The following is a 21,839-nucleotide window of genomic DNA, read 5'->3' as shown; positions in this document are numbered from 1 at the left end:
GCATGGAGTTCCCCTTAAAATCTATGCTAGACCCAAATGGCCTTGTATGGATGGGGGGACCCCCATGCCATTTTTTTCACATTTTTGTATTGCCCGTGGACAGCTGATGACTCATCCATTGTTAAGGATGCAGCGGCCGGTTTCCTGGCCCACTCCTTAACAACCAGCTATTGACTGTGCCCTGATTATGCAAAGCCTTGCACCTGAGCAGCAGTCAGGTCCATTGCTTCAGCCAATCAGGACTTAGAATGCACTGTGCAGCGCGCAGTGCATTGTGGGGTACTTGGTGGGTGAACATCCCGCCAAGCGCCCTGCAAAGGAGGGTGTTTGCCGAACATGCAAACAGGCGATGTTCGAGCCAAACTTATGCTTGGCCAGAACTGCTCGCCCCAACACTACCGGAGAAGTATTTTTCTGGATTCTGTATAGCTCACCAAACACTGTACAATCTCCTTTAGCTATACCATCAACTATGTAGCGCAAGGGCTTGCCTGATTGGACGCAGAGTGTTTGGATAGATGGTGTGTCCTCCTATTATATCATTTTGGTAAATCTCAAGGAGATCGTACAGAGAATGCACAATCAGATTGTATAGTATATGGCCACCTTTATACACCTAAAATTAACCAGTTGATCTTTTGGTGCCATTAATTGTTAACGGCACACCAAACAAATATTTTGCCACATGAAAAAATTAGCACAAAATTCAGCAAAATGCACAGTAAAAAAAAAATGCAACACACTACATGTTAAAATGTTCCATGTGCTACTCTGCCAAATGTAGCCCAGCCCACTGAAAATCAATGTGCTGCCCTATGCGTGTCATGGGAAAAATGCATCAAAAAATGTGCATTCCCACTACGCCAGGTATGAATGGGACCTAAAAGTGAAATTGATGTGTTTACACAAGAAAAATAAAGTTCAATTCACATCTGTGCATTTTCAAACACATGGCAAACCACACATAAAATGCACGCTTTGCCCTGCATTTCAGAAATGTGCTGCAAATACACCTAAAAGCACAGTAAAAAATGCACCACGTTCTTCTCCAAAACAAGTTCTGGAGCTTCTTTGGGTGATTGATGTGCATACGACAGCCCATTCAATTGACGAGCAAATAAGCTCAAAAACACCCAAAAAAACGCATGCAGGAATGTGAGTTCCTGCTACGCAGAAATTTTATTGGGACCTGACTCCCTCCTATGTACTTATATAAAGCTGGCCATACACTATGCAATCTGATTCTACAGTTTCTGTATATTTGTCTTTAGATTTACCAGAACTATGGAATAGGAGGACCCATCTATCTATTCATTTACTCTGTATCCAATCAGGCAAGCCCTTGTACTACCTAATTAATGGTAGATCTAAAGGAAATTGCACAATCAGATTGTATAGTGTAAACCCAGCTTAATACATGTACATAGGAGGGAGTGGATGGAGGCACTCAGCTGTCAAGCCCTATTCACACCACTGCATAGTGGGAACTCACATTCCTGCATGTTGTTTTTTTTTTGCATTTTAGAGCATTTTCGCTCATCACGCAAAGGGCAGCCCATTCACTTGAATTAGCTGCCATGTGTGCAACAATTATCCCTAAGTTCCAGAACTTTTTTTAGAGTGAAGTGTGGTGCATTTTTTACCAAGCTTTTTAGTGCATTTGCTGCACATTTCTGAAACGCAAGGCAAAGCATGCATTTTCTGTACAGTTTGCGATGCGTTCCAAAACACACAGATATGAATTTGTTCTTTTGTAAACAAACCAATTTCACTTTCAGGCCCCATTCACACTCAGCGTAGTGGAAGTGCACATTTTTTGAAGCATTTTTCTAGTGACAAGCATAGGGCACCCTGTGGATTTTAATGAGCTGCTCTACACGTGGGAAAGTAGCTCATGGGACATTTTAGCGGGTTGCACATTTTTTACTGTGCATTTTGCTGCATTTTTCACTAGTTGTTCACGTGACAAAATGTGTACTTGCTTCTGTGTTTGTGGTGCCTTTAACAATTAATGGCACTAAATGCACTACTAGTTCATGTTAGGTGTATAAAGGTGGCCATACACTATACAATCTCTGTACAATTTCCTTTAGATTTACCAAAACTATGGAATATGAAGACCCACCTATCTATCCATTCACTCTACATCCAATCAGGCAGGCCCTTGCAGTACATCAGTGGTGTCCAAACCACAGCTCGTGGGAGGCATTGGGCCCCAGGGAGTTTGGCATGTGGCCTGGAACTATCTGGAGGGAATGCCCTGCAAACATAGCAGCTGTGGCAGCTTACATTGATAAGCCAGGCAAGTGCACATGTGGAGGGATGCCAGGATGCTGTGAAAACCTAGTTGATGGGTGCAGGGTGTGCGCTAATAAGGTCAGCTGGTAAACTGCTTCTTTACTGGCTTTCACATCCCAAATCTATATACCAGGAAGTCCCTGAAGCTTTCTATAGAACACAGCAAGGGCTAAGGCAATGCCTTGTTCTGAAAATCAAAGAAAGCTTTTATTTTTCTGCCACTGAGGTGCATTAATGGTATATTGGTACATAGGAAAGCTTGATTTTAGAAAAAAAAATCAAATATAACCTTTAATTTTATTTTAAGGCCATTTACAGCCAAAAATGTATATTTTTAGTGTTAGAGAACCACTTGAAAATGTTTTTTTTTTCAGGTTTCTTTTTTGTTTTTAAACCCCTTTGGGTGGATTTTTCCATTACTTCCTGTCCCTGTGACACCTGTACATCAAATGAAGCATGTAGTAGTCACTATGTTCTAATGCTACTTAACCTGATAAAAATGTGTGTCCTTTTATTGTCCTGAGCAATGTTTTTTGGCAGGAAATGAGAGAAATCTTTTCAAAAAGGACATAAATGGCAAAAAAGACCTGACAGAGACTGAACATCTCCCACTCAAACCAGAAAGAAATGTCTGGAATTGAGCTTTAACCCTTAACTAAAATCTTACCCCATACATTTATAGCTGATGTAAGATATATTGTAGATTACTGAATAAAGGCAAATAGGCTGTTCACTTTGCAAGAGATTTTTTCTTGGTGAACAAAGTGAAGCTCTTTATCATGCTTAAGCAAAAATACTGTTCTTTTGTTTTTCTTGCACATGATTGGCTATTCTCTGCAAATTGAAAAGTCACCACTTTAATCAAGTCAAGGAAATATTTCCAGAAGTGAAAATTGCCTTGTAAAGGAAACAGCCTATTTGCCTTTGGTAAATTAACCTTATTGCATTATAATAAATTGTATATTTTCACAGCAATAAATCCTATCATGTTAATACTAATGTGAAAAATTCTATAAATAATTACTTATTGATGCCTTTTAATAAAACACCAGATAAACAGTGTCAAAAAACTTGAATCAAAAACTGTAATGTAATAATTTGAACAAAAATTCAAATTGGGGCCTTTGGAACAATGAGGGCAATAGTAAAAATAAAGCAATAGGAACTCTCTTGAATTTCTACGGATGCATAAACCTTTCATATTAGGAAACAGACTTTTCAGCCCTTTATTGTGTATATTCCTATCATTACAATGTATGATAAATCCTCCCACCATGACATCCAAGCGCCTAAAGTCTGTCTCCGTTGGGTACTTACAAGTCCCCTACAGTATCTGATGTGTGCGTCGATCACTGGCCATTTTGCCGCTCTTCTCTCTTCTAACTTCGCTTTTATAGTGCGTCTAGTACACTGATATGAGACAGAAAAACCATCATTGATGTAGTGTTGATTCCATTATTATGAGCTTTGTGAATGTATTGTGCAATTCTACATTTTCATTTTACAGAAAAATGAGATATTCTGGAAAGGGGATTGTGACAGTCTCTGTACGTGTCAAGGAAATAATTATGTGAACTGTACAGCTCAGACTTGTGATTCTGAAGAAGTGTGCAAAGTACAAAATGGAATTAAGGCTTGTTTCCCTGCTGATACCTCCATCTGCCATATCTATGGTGATCCACACTACATAACATTTGATGGAAAGTCATACCATTTCCAAGGAGCCTGTAATTATACAGCTGTGGAGACCTGTGGAAACACAAGTGTGTACTTCTCAATCACTACAAGAAATGAGCACAGAGGAAGCCAAACCTGGACAGCTATAAACTCAGTTGCGGTCAGCTTTAATGACCTTAATATTATTCTGGGCAAAAATAGGTTGGTGGAGGTAAGATTTGTATTAAGAAAATGCACAATGGTCAGCACTAACATTAATATTTTTTCTGGTGATATTTTCCACAGTTAATTTTTTGTACTTTTCTCTATCTTTAGGTTAATGGACTCATTGCCCCACTGCCAGTGACCCCAGCACTAGGCATCTTAATAAATCTAAGGGGTTCCTTTGTTGTTGTGCAGACTGACTTTGGTCTTGAAGTTAAGTTTAGTGGTAGCAATGAACTCTTTGTTAAGGTAAATGAGAACTTTAAAGGAAAATTGTGTGGACTCTGTGGCACCTATAATGGTAACCAACAAGATGATTTCCTGACACCTGAAGGTGTACTTGTATTGACATCCAATGACTTTGGAAACAGCTGGCGTGTTCCTGATGACAATTGGGTGTAAGTATAAATACAATTTTTACCTTGATGATCATTCAAGATGTAGACTCAATTACTAAAATGTAAGGACTTTGTGAATGAATATTGAAAGAAACCTGCATGCTTGCCTATTTGGCTGTGTTCAGCTCTACTTAGTTTTGAATGTCTTTGAAGTATGGTTGTAGTATACATAGCTTTGTAATCGAGGCATACAAAGACCTCATATTCCACTGTCAATGTATGCTTAGATGATTTACAATGCCCTAGGATGGTTTGCTTTATGCTAAGGCTACAGTAGGGAAATATTGAATGTAGGAATTAAAGAGCCTTAGGGCTGACCAGATATTCTGAGCTCATTTTCAATTGAAATAAACATAGACAAACACTGGGAGTTTTGCTTTTACTTAACACATTAATTCTGTATACTAAAATCCTATAATAGTATAGTATTTTGCCAGGTAAAAGCATCCTCTTTTCTTTTACTTTTTCTTATCTGGGGCTGATATGAGAAAAAAAGTACAAATGGAGTGTTTTCCAATAGAATTCATACCAATTTCATCTCATATTGTTTATAATGGAGAAATCAAACAATTATTAACAACTGTACTTAAGTTCTTTTTTACTTTTTCTTCAGTGTTATTTTTACATTTTTACTTTTCACAACTTTTTGAAAGAACTTAATTGTAAAGTAATCAATATTTGTATAATTTGCCTCCATAGGTGTGAAGATGACATTGTTGATCCTTCACCATGTGATCCTACTAATGAGATTAAATATGAAGATGAATGTAAACTGATATTATCAGGCAATGGACCTTTCAAGGACTGTCACCCCCACATTCTTCCTCAGATATACTTTGAGAACTGTGTGTACGACTTGTGTGCGACTGGAGGCAATCAAGATCAGTTCTGCAATGCTTTAGAGGCCTATGCTGGTGCTTGTGAAAATGCTGGGATCAGTGTTGGTGATTGGAGAGAGAACACTATCTGTCGTAAGTGAAAATGATTGGTTTTGTGGTTTCTAAAAAAAAAAAAAAATCGACATTAATTTAAAAATATTTTCCTGATTTTTAATGTTGACAGGTATTACAACTACAACAATCAGCAACATTCCAGCAGTGCCATCTAAATTATTTTTTTCCATTAGCTTACCCTATTACCTTTATTAAAAGGTATTTGAGTAAGCCAATTGTTGTTCAGGTTAGGTTAGATAAAACTGTGACAATATTAGTTGGAGAAAAAGAGATTTTAAATTTATATTTTTTAAATTTTGGAGAAAAAGAGATAACAATTATTTGAGACAATTGTGGAGACAAGGGCATATAACTGTGTCTAAAAGTAAGGAATATGAGGAATTTTCTGTGTTCTTGATATACTTCTGAATTGGGTAGGTCACTGTCCAATAGCTGCCCATCTTCTTTAGAGCTGAGATTGGACTATGTTGGATCTGACTGCTTTTCCTAGAACCCAGCATTTATTAATAGTTTTTTTTATGCTTATACAGCTGACACATCTGGTTGGTTCACATAAAGTCACTTGAAAAAAAAAAAAAAAAACATCTAATTGATGCAGTATAGATTGTATTTGCAAATTTTTTGGGTATGTCAAGTTTTCTTATTGTGTCTTGGGTAAATTTTGTTTCTGTGGCTGGTTATCAATGTGAAGACTTCAGCCGCTGCCTCCTTTTTTTTCTGATTCATTCCTCTGCTTATGATTCAGCAAAGGTGGAGACTCTGTGCTCTAAAATACACTACTATCCTCTCTCTGTACATGTCTAAGATAGAAGTTCCAATTATCAGTTATCTCTCAGTTGTCATGTCAACAAGGGTGCTAAAAGAAATCTTAAGCTGGCCATATACCAGTAGATTTTATGAACCTTCACACTAAAAATCTTGTCAGTGCAGTCAATATTGCAACAAGAGACTTGATGAATTGTCCGCTGTACACACTGGTAACGGTTAATCTAGGTACTTACCTAGATAGAAAGTAAATGAGCTGCAAGTTTGAAAATGACTTGCTAAGTTATTGCTAGACTTGCCAGGCTTCACATGTTTGTTGCACAATTGCAGCAAGTCAGCAAGTTAGGATTACATGACTCCAGAAAAACTTTCTTTGCAAACATTCTGCAAGTCTGCTGGAGGTTCTGGTTCAGTTACAGTATGTTGTGCAGAAGTCATCTCACCATAGGGGTCACTGTGGCTGAATTTGGAAAAGTGTCAACTAAAAGTTGTGCTTTAAGTTTTCTGAAAGTGTACAACTTGCCAGTGAGAATGTGCAGCAAGTTAACAGGACGTACTGCCACAGATGTGTGGAAAGGTATCGTTGCTATCTGGGTATAAATGTGAGTATATGTTTACATGTTTGGCGAAACCTTTTTACCTCAATAAATACTGCACTATGATATATATATTCTGGCATCTTCCCAGTCACTGGAGAGTGTTTAGAGCCAAGTTGAATCCACACAGAGAGGAGGAGCAGAATACAAAGAGACCCTGACAGACAGGGATACAGGTTGATAAAGTGTTTTTTGACCTTCCTATGCTTAAGGGTTACGTTTCTCTGGTGAGGGTGCATTTTAAACTCCCATGGTGGCAAAATATTTAAAAGTGTAAGAAGAGAGAGGAAAATCACATACCTTTTTTATGTTGAGTCATGTTATTTGGACTTTGGGCATTACTTTTGATATTACTTAATAAACATGTTTTTTTTGCATTCATTATAAGTAAAATTCAGAAGGTCACTAGATGATATGTGTGCACTTAAGTAAACGCGCCAGAACCTTATATATATTTTTATTGTCAGATAAGTGTTGTATGCCTTTAAAGGGGCAGCTTCACGTTTATATATTTATTTAATTATTAATTTGTTGTTTATTATTGAGCTGGTTATGGCGCAGAGTGAGGCGCTATCTAGGGCTTCTTTTTCTTGTTCATTCACGAAATTGGCTGTTGTGGCACCATGTGATCCAGTCGCAGGGGCTTGACCTAAAGGCTCATTAACACCCCACTTAGAAAGAGGAAGAAAGCCTGCTTGTGGAATGATGAACTACTTACAATGAAGTGGAAGGACAAATGGATATATTCATCTTGTAAAAGTCCAAATTAGCACGACATCTGGTGTCATTGAAAAGCCTCTCTGTGTCCACGACTATAATCTTTATATGGGAGGGGTAGATTTCATTGACCAAATGATGAAGCCATACTTAGCGTCTCACAGAGCTAGACACTGATGCAAAAAGGTGTCTATATATTTTTTTTAAATTGCCTCCATATAAGTGTTTTGTAATTTACAAAACAACTGGAAGAACAGGATCCTTCCTGAAATTTCAGGATCGATCATCACATCCCTATTGGTATCCAGAAGGCGCTGTGGCCCAAAGCTCAAATCCAGGTGCAGTTAGCCAGCTGCATGAGAGGAATTTTTCAGATATCCCCATACTCTGTAGAAGTAGCAGAATGTGTTTTTGGGTGTAATTCCACATACAGCATGGCGTGTGTGAGAAATATCTAATTAAAGTGACAACTTTGTGTAAAAAAAAAAAAAAAAAATTGTTTGTCATTTTCCAAAAACTTATGGCAAAAAATAAAATCTTTCATGGACTCAACATGCCTCTCAGCAAACACCTTGGGGTGTCTACTTTCCAAAAAGGTATCACCTGGGGGATGTCTTGAATGTCTTGGCATTTTAGGGCTCACACATGTGATAGCCCAATACTCTGTAGAAGTAGCAGAATGTGTTTTTGGGATGTAGTTTCACATATACCCATTGCATGTGTGAACAATATCTCAATAAATTGACAACTTGAAGAAAAGAAAAATATATTGTTTAGCATTTTCTAAAAACTTGTGCCAAAAAATAAAACCTTTCATGGACTCAACATGCTTTTAGTTTTCAAAAAGGGGTAATTTGGGGGTGTTTATAGTGCCCTGACATTTTAGTACCTCACAAAATGTGATAGGAAGTCAGAAAGTAAAAGCTGTATGAATTCCATTAGATATACCATGGTTTGTAAACGCTCTAACTTGAATGCAAACCAATTAATATAATGAATATATTTTTTTACCAAAACATGAAGAAGAATACATTTTGGCCTAAATTTGTGAAGAAACTTGATTTTATTGGATCTTTTTTATAACATTAATTAGAAAATATTGTTTTGGGTTTTTTTTTCAAAAATTTTGGTGCTTCTTCATTGATATCGCAAAAAAATAAACACCCCAGTGGTCATCAAATACCACCAAAAGAAAGCTCTATTTGTGTAAAAAAAAGATGATAAAAATGTTGTTGCGTACAGTGCTGCATGCCCTGCATGAGCAAGTAGCGCTGTGCTGAATAGCAAAAAAAGCTCTGGTCATGAAGAGGGTAAAACCTTCCAGAGGTCAAGTGGTTAAATCTCCTTTAAGAAATATCTAGATTCTAGAGAGAAAACTAAGGCCCTTTGGGCTAAGAGCATGCATGTGAATGCAAACCTTTGCCTTTCATTTCAGACATGTTTCTGTAATAAGAGAAGTATAGAATGATTTTTTTTATTTACTTGGGCTTTAGCTTTACATGTATCTTTTTCCTCTCCTAGGAATATCTTCAACAACTTCTACAACTGCTCCAACAAGACCTACCACTCCATTCTTGCCACCATCAGGTACAACAATTTGCTGACTGTCATTTTGTGGGAGCACACATTTTTAATGTTTTACAGTATATAATAGTATATAATATTCTGTCAGTGATGCTTCCCACACGATTTTCTCACAGCTTATCACTTTCTAAAACACTGTTTGCTTTACGCTAAAGCCATTTGTGGTGCTGATAAAGTAACGAAATAAGAATTTCAACAGTTATACATGTCCATTTCATGTAAAAATAAGCACATAAAATGCTATACCATTTGTGAACTAAACATTTAAAGACAAAATTATCATGAGCTAAAATAATAAAAGCAGTTACATAAATGATCTATATGATAAATATAATATTATGTTCATTCAGATAAATAGGCTGAAGTCCAGACAAAATATCTAAACACACAGATAAAATACATATAAATGAGTAGTTTTGTCTACCAAGCTATTTGCACTGCAAGTAGCAGGGCAGAAGACCTGTTCTTTCTGCATTTTTAATAACACATACAAATCTGTTCCTCACCTCCAGGCTGTGATTGGACATCTCTCTTGCACTGCAGTACAACTGACTGGCCCTTTGTATACTTTCTCCATCTCCTAGTCTGAACTAGTACTGTATAAGGTTGATTCGAGCTTAAAATTAGGTGCTTAAACTTCTTGCGTAAACAAAAAAAAAAAAAAATACATTTAAATATATAATAATGAATACAGGGCTGTATTCATTTGTGTTTGTTATAAGAACAGGAAATTTGGAATGCTCTTTGTAAAAGCTGGGATATTTTAAGTACCAATTAACTCAATCCAAAATCACATATTAAAATTCAATAATTTTATTCATAACCTTCATTAAAACGTTAAAAAACAAGAAAAAAAATAATATAATCATAATAATATTATGATTATATTATAATATATATATATATATATATATATATATATATATATATATATACATATAATAATTATACATTAAAAAAAAAAAAACATGAGAATATATCCATGTTAAATGTCCACATAGATTTATTGCAGTTGCTTGTCCTGGTGTAGCATTCCTCACATGTTTTGCCATTTTAATGGACTTCCTCAGGGGATATGCACCATTACACCTGGACAGGTAAATCGCATACAGAAACATAAATAATATATACACGAAAATTGTACATTCAAGAATAAAGATGTTTAACACCAATTGTGTTAAAAAAATAATTTTGTAGTATTAACGGCTTTACATTCAAAAAGAGCTCAGAATCAAATAAAGAACAACAACATTTGTTCAAAATACATTGGTATAAACATAAAGATTTTTGAATGTTTGTTATATCTACCAGCTTTAAAGCTGAACTCTAACCATACTTACAGTCTTGCACAGTTGTACAAACTCCTCCACTGTACTGAAAATGCTTATATTCACTGTACAGTGGGAACCTTTCACAGTGTGTATTAAAATCTGCAGCAAATACACCTGATTTCTACCCTGAAGAATGTTCAGCACCATCTAGCTCATTTCACCCCCACCTTTCTGAGCATGGCCTGCCGCTTTTTATTCAATGGATTTAGGTTTTTGCAATTGCGGAGGCTCTGCATCACATACAGTATGAGCATTACAAAGGGTAGTCTGCATGTAAATTAGGTCTGCGAAGAAATACCATCTCTTACAGACTGACATGCACCCATCAAAACATTTTGACATTGCAGAATTATTCCCAAGCACCAACACACTGCTTGCATCAGGGTTGAGGGTACTTGAGAGGAGTACTTAGGCAGGGTAAGTTGATGTTTTCAGAAAGCTATGTCCAGCACTCTTTCAGACCCTTCAATCTGCCACTGGATCTAAAATAAGGTATGCAATGAAAATGGAAAAGCCTCTATTTAAAAAATTATTTTCATATTTGGCATAGAGGAACCAGAGAAGGCAAATATAAGATATCTAAACCTTTAATTTTTTGTGAAAACTGTTAGAGATAAAAGGGACCAGTTAATCTTAAACTGGACATTTCTAAAGTGCAGTTGAACACTTATTGTTAGAAGACAACTACTTTCCTTTTCCCACTTACAGATATAAAAACAGCAAGATGTTGGCTTACGTCACTCACTAAATATGACCATGGCCTTATTGTGTCATTGACATGGCTTTATGCACCCTGCAGAGGCCGGTGCATTCTATGTCCACCCATCAGCCCTTTCTGCTTAGTTGTAAGTTCTCTTTAGTGAAGTTAGATCCTGTCAGGAGTCTTGACATTGTGTCCAAATACCATACACACTAAACTCCACCACTTTCCAGTAAGCCTCACCACTTTATAATCAGATCCATCTTCTTTGCATTGATTCAGTGGCCAGTACAGAAAGCTACACCTTCATAGCACAAATATATGTGTACCACTGTCCCTGTAGGGCTTGATGTATGATAACTTATTGGGCCTCCTCTGTTTACAAGCACACAGTCACTTAGGGTACAGTTGACACATCCCTCCTTACTCCCGATGGCTCGTCACTCAATAAACAGTCAAGGAGTATTGGTTTTTAGTGTTTATTTTGGAACTTGATTGGGAGAGGGGAACAGTGGAATACTCCAACTGTAACTATTTACAACGGATAAGGGCAACTCTCACTTGGCCTCACCAGGTTGCTTGTGGAAACAGCTGCACTGCTTAATCTATACTGCCACATGTATGGAAAGGGTTAAGTCTCCTTGTTATTTCTCTCCAGCAATAGACTTGGTGAACTATATTCTCCTCAGGACACTCACTAGCATCACCTTTACTGACACCCTCCCACTGACTCTTCTAGCTGTGGGGATGGCCCCCCTCAGGTCAGGCCCCTTGACACAGATGTGTACTCACTGTACTGCAGAATCAGATCCTCCAGTGTCTCCCCTTTCAGTCAGCTTCACTACCTGAGGCTGCATGGCACCTCTACAGAGGAGAAGGCAGCTGCCCCTCCCTACGGAACTCCGCTATCCAGACGAAAGACCCCGAGCACATGTGCTCCTGGCATTTATATAGAATCCCAGCATGCAACAAGGAACTTTCCTCTGCTAAATCACCAGGGCTGTATCAAACATCTGTGCACTCATGTGTCAGATTTCCTCCCACTGTCCAACATGCCTCCCTATTGGACCAGTGTGAAACACTCTGCAGACAGAATGAGTTGCACCTGAGCATATTGAGCAGACCTCACTAACAGCTCTCTGGTAGGCAGAGAACAATATAGATGCACCTGCAATTCCTCTGGTAAGCAGACAGGATTCAAAACTATACTTTATCTCTCTAGCACCTACCTAGGAGGGTGCTACATATGTACAGAGGACAGCCATATTTCATCATAATATAGGCATATCTGACTTCCTTTTGGCCAACTTACCTCACTCGTAAAGTCTGCCTGATTGAAAAGAATAGACTAATTTTAGTATTTAATTATGTCAAACAATCCAATTTACCTTGTAGTATGTTCACAAAGCTGTAAGTAACATGATGGAGCTCAGAACTGTAATTTTTATTATTTGTAGCACAAGTGTTTTTTTTTTGACAAAATAAAAATGTTGTTTGGTAATGATAAGCCAACTTGTTCCCTAAGATTCAGATAAAAGTTTGTAGAACTTATTGTTTCCAATCTTTTCTTAGGATACTGTGAGGTTAGTGGAGACCCTCATTACTACACCTTTGACAATCAGGTGCACCATTTTATGGGCACTTGCACCTATACATTATCTAAACTCTGCGAAGTTGAGGGACATCTGACAGAATTCAATGTTGAAGCAGCTAATGAGCACAGAGGAGGCAACACCTGGGTGTCTTATGTCAAGTATGTTAAAATTGATGTACATGGACACAGTATCACACTAGAGTGGAATAGAGAAGTCAAGGTGAGTATAAACCATTTAAAACATTTTTAAATTGTTACTGATATTTAAACTTATTTTATTATTTTTATCATAAATTTGTTGTGTTATAAAATTGTGATTCCAGGTGGACAACAGTGTGGTAACCTTACCAGTATCCCTATATCCAAACATTAATATCTTCCTTAGTGGACATGATGTACTGGTGACAACAGCATTTGGAGTAAGTGTACGGTTTGATGGAAACCATAGAGTGGTGGTGACTATTCCAGGAGAATATGCCAACAAAGTGTGTGGAATCTGTGGAAACTTCAATGGCAACCAAACTGATGACTTCTTAAACCCAGATGGTGAATTTGAGCCAGACTCTAACAGTCTTGGTAACAGCTGGCAGGTGGACAATGACACAAGGTAATCACAGAATCATTATAGTAATGCCATGGTATTCCATTGGAATAGATCAAAATGCCTTACCAAAATATGTAAAGCATGGATGAATATCAGTTAACCTTTCCAATTATGAAACAATCCAATCCAGTACAACTAGAGCAAGGTGTAATTGCAGTTGTGAATAACATAACCTAACAACTGGCAGGTGGACAATGACACATGGTAATCACATCTGAATTATCATAAATTCATAAAGGTAAATCTATGTAAATTCATTGCTGCAGTCTGCAAGTCTCTGTAAATAATTTAGAGATGCTTATTGTGTAAACCATCCACTGATGGTCCAATCTCATCCAATATATAGAACTAGGCTATCCTGCAATCAAGGAGTACTTTCAGAGGCGCTTTAGACTGTAAACAGAAAATTACAGAACACACATTTACCTTAATCTTTCCTGGTCTTCGGGTGCAGGCGCTGTCACCTTAACTGTGGGCATCCAACTGTGATTCCTTGCGGCTTCACAGGTGGCTGCCCACTGCAGTGAGTTGTGCTGTGCCCAAGAGGCTACGGTGGAAGGAGAGGAGGGCCAAACCTCCACTCAGATCACTTTTGATAGGTACCCGCTCCCCCCCCCCCCACACACAAAAAAAACAAAAAAACATTCCAAATGTGGTAAAGATAGAGGGGAGGAGAAGGAAAAGCCTTTTGGGTGAAGTTCCACTTTAACCCTCAGGCAGCCCCTTTTTGGTGAAGTTCTCCTTTAACTCTTAGGCAGCACAAACATTGATAATTTCTTTTGTTCAACAAATGGGTTGAACAGAAAAAATAATCTGTTTCCCCCATTCATACACTCAATGTATATAGGAGAATTCTTTCCACTGTAGTGTTTTATTCTGACAGCTGGATTACAGCGATCAGTGTTGCTGGCTATAGTTGGCTGCACTGATTATTTGGGAAAAACCCAACAAGCTGATTGTACACAAGTGGATCAATATATCCACTTGTGTACAACCAGCCTGCCCATACATGGCTCAAGATTCATCCGGTCTCTGCTGAACTGGCAACATTTCAAACCTTGTTTAGCTGGCTTTAAGCTGACCACACTAAGTACATTCAATTCAATCTTGATTGTATTTGCTGACAGTCTTATAATACCAGCGCCAACTGGAGTGCATATACATTCAATGCATTTTTAGTAAGACTCTCAAATTATAAACTGATCAACTAATAATAGAGGCTTAACAGAAACTGTACATTGAGATTGTAATGGTTCTACTGTATTTGTTGGCAATCAACTCTTCCCTATTGTGTCTCTGTACAGTGCCCATGTGACATGTTACTGTTCCACCAGTGGGTTAAATAACAACAATTAACCTATTCCTCCATCCACACATTCAATGTAGATGGAGGAATTGCTATGTGCTATTGTAATCTGCCTGTGGGAAGCCTTCATGTCAGCAGAATACAATGAGCAGTGCTGCCGCTGCATGCACTGATCGTTTTGGAAAAACCTAAAAGGCTCGTTGTACACAAGTTGATTGATAGATCAACTTGAATACAACTAGCATGCCTATACATAGAATCAAATCTGTATGGTCCTTGCTGAACCAGCCGTATTTTGATCCATGTATGGCTGGCTATAAAAGTTGGGTGGAAAACAAAGAAAAAGGTGAGAAGAAGGAGGAGGCAGCATGGGACATGCCAGAGAAAGAGGGAAAAAATAGGGAGACCCAGAATCCGTTACCATCAATGTGCTTGTAATAGGGAGAAGATGAGAAATTGAAGAAGTGTAAACCAGAAAGAAGTAGGAATTGAGGTAAAAATGTCAGAACTATCAAAAAACCTGGAAAACCATAGTGAAAACCAATCACACAACCATAATCTACAAATTACCAAGTCTGCTCATGATTTAGATGACACAAAATGTTTAAAATGTGTTACATTTAAAAAAAAAAAAAATGAGTTTAAATATAAAGCATCTGGTAGAGCATCCAGTAGAGAAATATCTCTTGGGTCTATACAAAAGTCAGTGTCACAGTGGAAGTGACACATCAATGATACAAATGATCACAATTTTCTTGTTTCCCCTTGTTCAAACTCTTATCTGGGCACCCTCAGTACCGCACTATTCTTTGACTCTTTGTTCTAAGACTTCAGCACCTGTCACATATCACTGAACACTGTCTGTGCTTGCACTCTGTTTGAGGCAAAACTACGGCTTCCCCTATTTTGTTCATAAAAACATTCCCCGTAACAGATAAAAACGAAATAGATAATTTTGATTCAATGCTTATCTTCAATTCAATGCCATTTTCTACAGAAAGTTCACTTTTCTGTTGGAGGCACTCCTCTTCTGGGTTGAATGATGGCCGAAATATCTCAACCCATTTTATCTAAGCCAGGATTCATGGACATCCCCTTCCTGGAGATTCATGATCTATGTTTCCACCTGGCTTTGATAATCCACGTTTGTTTTTGTGGTGTACGGACCATGGCTTTGTGGATGTCCACTCGTTATTTACCCCTACAAGGATACTTTCTTTTGGGGGTCTCCGCTCCTCACATGATATACCCTTGCGGGAACATTATCGATATATGCAACTCCATATTTTCCTTGAGCAACTCATTAAACATAAACCTTTACCCTATACACTTACGCCATTTGAAAGCCTCTGTAGGGCACGGCCCCACTCACCGGGACTCATATCTCTCCTATACGCTTCTATTATTGCCTGCGATACACCCCCTTTCACGGTCTATCACTCTAACTGGGAACTGGAATTGGGGGGTAGGTTGGACAGGGAAGACTGGCAGCACATGATGGCATCTCTCTCTAAATGTTCCCGAAATGTCTTGGTTCTGGAAAATGCTTATAAGGTATTTTACAGATGGTATTATACTCCAGCTAGACTGGCTAAATTTATACCTGCGTATTCTCACTTGTGTTTTCGCGGATGCACTCAGGAGGGGACCATGGCGCATATTTGGTGGACATGCCCCAAGGTGAGAAGATTGTGGATCAGGATCTATGCCTTGCTCCGTAATATTTTTCAGGTCACCCTGAAGAGGGACCCGTATGAGGCGCTCCTGTGTAAACCTATACCTGACTTGACCCGTGCACAACGTCAGTTGGCTCAGCATTTGTTTACAGCTACGAAATTAACAATTGCCCGATCTTGAAAGACCCCGTTGCTTAGTTTTGAGGCGGTCAAGAACCGTATGAATGATATTCTGATTAATGAAAAATTTACTGCGATAGTCTCTGATTCTCATGCTAAATTTCTTAAGGTGTGGGACCCCTGGATCTCGAACGTTGCCCCTTCCAGATTTCAGACCACCCTTCTTTCTCTTTAATGCCCCCTGGACGCTCGCCCCGCAGGACCCGTTCTCCCCTCCTTCTCCCCACCCTCTCTTCAGTCTTCTCTTATTGTCGTTTCTTTCTTTGTTTGTCCTATTTTCTCACCCCTTCTTTCCCCTCTCTCTCTTTTGTCTTTTAGTGTTGTTTTCTTCTCTGGCTCGGTACTTTCAGGCCCAGCCTCTGTTTGCTCATTGGAACGTACTAGAACTTCTTCTTCTGTTGTTATTATTGCACTATAAAGAAAAACAAAATTCGGTATAGACCGAAAAAAAGAACTGCGCAAACAGAGTAATATTTGACAATAAATATAAATGTGAAAAAATATGGAATTTCTTCCTCTAGCGAGCAGCAATAAAAACGTGGTAACGCAATATGTGATAATGAATAGGGGTTATTGCGCTCAGCTGTGAACTCACAATAAAGTGCTAGTGCATAAACAGAGTTATGTTTCACATGAATCACATAAATTTATGAACCAATATATTATAGGTGAATAATTTGATAAATAATAGGTGAATATATCAATGAACATAGTCCTTGAAAAGTGCTCGGTGCAAACTATTTGTTCCTGCAGCAAAGAATGGACTTGATATAAAGTGCCTTCACCAATCACCATGCACCCAGTGCTCGGATAAAATACTTCTTACCAGAAGAAGTTGACCCCTTAGTTATAGGGGGTCATGCCCAGCATATATCTCCACAAGAGCTCGAAAGTTTTCCTGTTGCTATCTTCACATCCAGTATGTGATAAGCCAGAAGTATAGAGGCAACTCCGTGACTCCGGACAACATGTTGTAGAAAATAAGGAGACTCCGATAGTGTAATATTGCCAGTAAACAGATTTAATTAAAAAGTAATGCACTTACTATATAGCGGTAAGTAGAACGCCACAATGATACAAATCGTTCAGCTTCTCCTGGTGGATGGGACGCCGCTTCCGCGTCTGCGCACCACCTCACCGGAACTCTACGGTCTCACGCTCCCTAGGGAACGTGAGACCGTAGAGTTCCGGTGAGGTGGTGCGCAGACACGGAAGCGGCGTCCCATCCACCAGGAGAAGCTGAACGATTTGTATCATTGCGGCGTTCTACTTACCGCTATATAGTAAGTGCATTACTTTTTAATTAAATCTGTTTACTGGCAATATTACACTATCGGAGTCTCCTGATTTTCTAAAACATGTTGTCCGGAGTCTCGGAGTTGCCTCTATACTTCTGGCTTATCACATACTGGATGTGAAGATAGCAACAGGAAAACTTTCGAGCTCTTGTGGAGATATATGCTGGGCATGACCCCCTATAACTAAGGGGTCAACTTCTTCTGGTAAGAAGTATTTTATCCGAGCACTGGGTGCATGGTGATTGGTGAAGGCACTTTATATCAAGTCCATTCTTTAATGCTGGAACAAATAGTTTGCACCAAGCACTTTTCAAGGACTATGTTCATTGATATATTCACCTATTATTTATCGAATTATTCACCTATAATATATTGGTTCATAAGTTTATGTGATTCATGTGAAACATAACTCTGTTTTTGCACTAGCACTTTATTGTGAGTTCACAGCTGAGCGCAATAACCCCTATTCATTATCACATTATTGCACTATAAGCCACTAGGGGGGACTTTCGGTCCCTGTCTACAAATTTCTGCTTGCTGATAAACTTTATTTGGTCCGCGATGTTTTAAGGTGTGCTTACTCCCTATGTATGTATCATGTTTTGCTGCTACCTGTTTCCTGCGTTCCATTTTTTTTTCTCAAATTGTACACATATACCGTGTTTTGATGTATGTTTATGCCTTTTCTTAAAATAAAAACTTTTGTGCAAGAAACATTTTCCCTCTATTACTTTTCTGGGGACAACACAAAGTTTTTTTTTTTTTACTTTAACTTTCAATAATAATGGCAAACAGGACAAATAGAGAGGGTGAATCTCCTTAACAAGGGCACGGACATCAAATAAAACTGAAAAGAGTTCTAATCCCTCTCCACTCCATCCAAAAAAAAAAAAAAAGTTTTGTCTTTACTTTAGGCAGGGGTCTTAAACTGATGGCCCTCCAGCTGTTGCAGAACTACAATTGGCATGAGGCATTGCAAGCCTGAAGATTACAAGCATGACTCCGATAGGCAGAGGCATGATGGGACTTGTAGTTCAGCAAAAGCTGGAGGGCCACCAGTTTGAGAACCCTGCTTTAAGGTATGCATAAAGTGTTTTTAGAGGCATAGGGGCTGAGGACAGGGGAAGGAGGTTGGAATTGGAATGTTTGTAAAAAAAAAAAAAAATTTAGCTTTTTAATAGTGTCTTTTTTCTTGCAAAAGATCTGCTACTACACCCTTGTAATCTAAACCTTGTTTAGGTAACTTTTTGGTTTATTATTTTTCACAGACACTGTTTAAGTGTCTAAATGTGAGCCAGCTTCTATGATTTTTTTTCTGCTGCCCAAATTTTCTGAGTTTAAGTCATTATATGTTGTTTGTTTTTGTGCATCTGAACTGGGTACGTTTCTTTCTCAATAGGTACAGTTCCTGCTCCTTTAGTTCTTTTTGCCAAAATAATATTTAAAGGTGGTTTAAACTTTCTTTTTTTCATTTTTCCTGTATTTCTTCATTGTAGAATTATTATATGTGCCATGGTAACCAAATTGTTCCTTAAAGTGGAAGAAAACCTTTTTTTTTAAATTGTACCTACAGGTAAGCCAATAATAAAACTTTCCTGTAGGTACAGTGAATATCTCCTAAACTTGCACTGTGCCGCGTTCTGTGACTCCCACACGCATGCGCGCTTGTGTGGGAGTGTCGTCACCACGACGCTGCCAATTAGACAACCAGGGGACGCGAACCCAGAAGAAAGACCAGGTGAAGATGGAAGAGGGCTTCAATCAAAAGTAAATATTTTATAATGTGCTAGTATGCGATGCATACTAGCACATTATGCCATTGTCTTGCAGGTTTAAAATAAGTGTGGTTTACTACTGCTTGAACAATGTAAAGTTGTAGTGATTATAACCCTAATTCTTTTTTGATAACAAGTATGTTATACTTACCTTCTCTGTGCAATAGTTTTGCACAGAGCAGCCCTGAACCTCCTCTTCTGGGGTCCCCTGCCGGCAGTGTCTGCTCCTGCTCATCTGTCTCTGCCCTACTATTTATCCACTTTCTAGGGATGTAGACATGCAAGCTCTATCCTGAGCCAGGCTGTGTGAATCTATTGGCACGCACTGCTGGGCCCCGCCACTCACTCCTACTCACAGAAAATGATTGACAGCAGCAGATGTCAGTGGCTCCTGCTGCTGCCTTCATGCCCAGTGATGAGAGATAGAGAGCAAGGCCATTGCTGCCTTCATGTCCAGTGAGAAGAGATAGAGAGCAGTGCCACTGCTGCTGCCTTCGTGTTAAGTGAGGAGAGATAGAGAGCAATGCTGCCACTGCCTTCATGTCCAGTGAGGAGAGATAGAGAGCAGTGCCACTGCTGCCTTCATGTCCAGTGCAGAGAGATAGAGAGCAGTGCCGCTGCTGCCTTCATGTCCAGTGAGGAGAGATAAATAGCAGTGCCACTGCTGCCTTCATGTCCAGTGAGAAGAGATAGAGAGCAGTGCCACTGCTGCTGCCTTCGTGTTAAGTGAGGAGAGATAGAGAGCAATGCTGCCACTGCCTTCATGTCCAGTGAGGAGAGATAGAGAGCAGTGCCACTGCTGCCTTCATGTCCAGTGCAGAGAGATAGAGAGCAGTGCCGCTGCTGCCTTCATGTCCAGTGAGGAGAGATAAATAGCAGTGCCACTGCTGCCTTCATGTCCAGTGAGAAGAGATAGAGAGCAGTGCCACTGCTGCTGCCTTCGTGTTAAGTGAGGAGAGATAGAGAGCAATGCTGCCGCTGCCTTCATGTCCAGTGAGGAGAGATAGAGAGCAGTGCCACTGCTGCCTTCATGTCCAGTGCGGAGAGATAGAGAGCAGTGCCGCTGCTGCCTTCATGTCCAGTGAGGAGAGATAAAGAGCAGTGCCGCTGCTGCCTTCATGTCCAGTGAGGAGAGATGGAGAGCATTGCCGCTGCTGCCTTCATGTCCAGTGAGGAGAGATAGAGAGCAGTGCCCCTGCTGCCTTCATGTCCAGTGAGGAGAGATAGAGAGCAGTGCCCCTGCTGCCTTCATGTCTAGTGAGGAGAGATAGAGAGCAGTGCCCCTGCTGCCTTCATGTCCAGTGAGGAGAGATAGAGAGCAGTGCCGCTGCTGCCTTCATATCCAGTGAGGAGAGATAGAGAGCAGTGCCCCTGCTGCATTCATGTCCAGTGAGGAGAGATAGAGAGATAGAGAGCTGTGCCGCTGCTGCCTTCATGTCCAGTGAGGAGAGATAGAGAGCAGTGCCGCTGCTGCCTTCATGTCCAGTGAGGAGAGATAGAGAGCAGTGCTGCTGCCTTCATGTCCAGTGAGGAGAGATAGAGAGCAGTGCCGCTGCTGCCTTCATGTCCAGTGAGGAGAGATAGAGAGCAGTGCCGCTGCTGCCTTCATGTCCAGTGAGGAGAGATAGAGAGCAGTGCCGCTGCTGCCTTCATGTCCAGTGAGGAGAGATAGAGAGCAGTGCCGCTGCTGCCTTCATGTCTAGTGAGGAGAGACAGAGAGCAGTGCCGCTGCTGCCTTCATATCCAGTGTGGAGAGATAGAGAGCTGTGCCGCTGCTGCCTTCATGTCCAGTGAGGAGAGATAGAGAGCTGTGCCACTGCTGTCTTCATGTCCAGTGAGGAGAGATAGAGAGCAGTGCCGCTGCTGCCTTCATGTCCAGTGAGGAGAGATAGAGAGCAGTGCCGCTGCTGCCTTCATGTCCAGTGAGGAGAGATAGAGAGCAGTGCCCCTGCTGCCTTCATGTCTAGTGAGGAGAGATAGAGAGCAGTGCCCCTGCTGCCTTCATTTCCAGTGAGGAGAGATAGAGAGCAGTGCCCCTGCTGCCTTCATGTCCAGTGAGGAGAGATAGAGAGCAGTGCCCCTGCTGCATTCATGTCCAGTGAGGAGAGATAGAGAGCAGTGCCACTGCTGCCTTCATGTCTAGCGAGGAGAGATAGAGAGCAGTGCCGCTGCTGCCTTCATGT

At 39.7% G+C, this 21,839-nt stretch overlaps 2 protein-coding genes across 2 annotated transcripts in view; both read left to right on the top strand.

Moving 5' to 3' along the window:
- Positions 1-336: 336 nt before the first annotated feature.
- On the top strand, positions 337-4,581 carry LOC309550484 (alpha-tectorin-like; the record flags this gene model as incomplete). Its single annotated transcript, XM_082250853.1, has 3 exons — positions 337-423; positions 3,764-4,186; positions 4,291-4,581. The coding sequence occupies 3 exons, from the start codon at positions 337-339 to the stop codon at positions 4,579-4,581; spliced, it is 801 nt and encodes a 266-aa protein (XP_082106979.1).
- Positions 4,582-4,604: 23 nt separating this feature from the next.
- Positions 4,605-21,839, top strand: part of LOC309550483 (IgGFc-binding protein-like) — a gene marked incomplete at both ends in the record, with an annotated part of 68,806 nt that continues 51,571 nt past the window's right edge. Inside the window, 5 exons of the mRNA XM_082250852.1 lie at positions 4,605-4,639; positions 5,277-5,548; positions 9,130-9,195; positions 12,796-13,037; positions 13,141-13,424. Coding sequence (XP_082106978.1) covers positions 4,605-4,639; positions 5,277-5,548; positions 9,130-9,195; positions 12,796-13,037; positions 13,141-13,424 — 899 coding nt within the window. The remainder of the gene's footprint in view (positions 4,640-5,276; positions 5,549-9,129; positions 9,196-12,795; positions 13,038-13,140; positions 13,425-21,839) is intronic.

Source organism: Pelophylax lessonae, assembly GCF_965119305.1.
Source record: "Pelophylax lessonae genome assembly, chromosome: 3".
NCBI classification, from domain to species: domain Eukaryota; kingdom Metazoa; phylum Chordata; class Amphibia; order Anura; family Ranidae; genus Pelophylax; species Pelophylax lessonae.
This window is presented reverse-complemented; position numbering and strand designations above follow the sequence as displayed.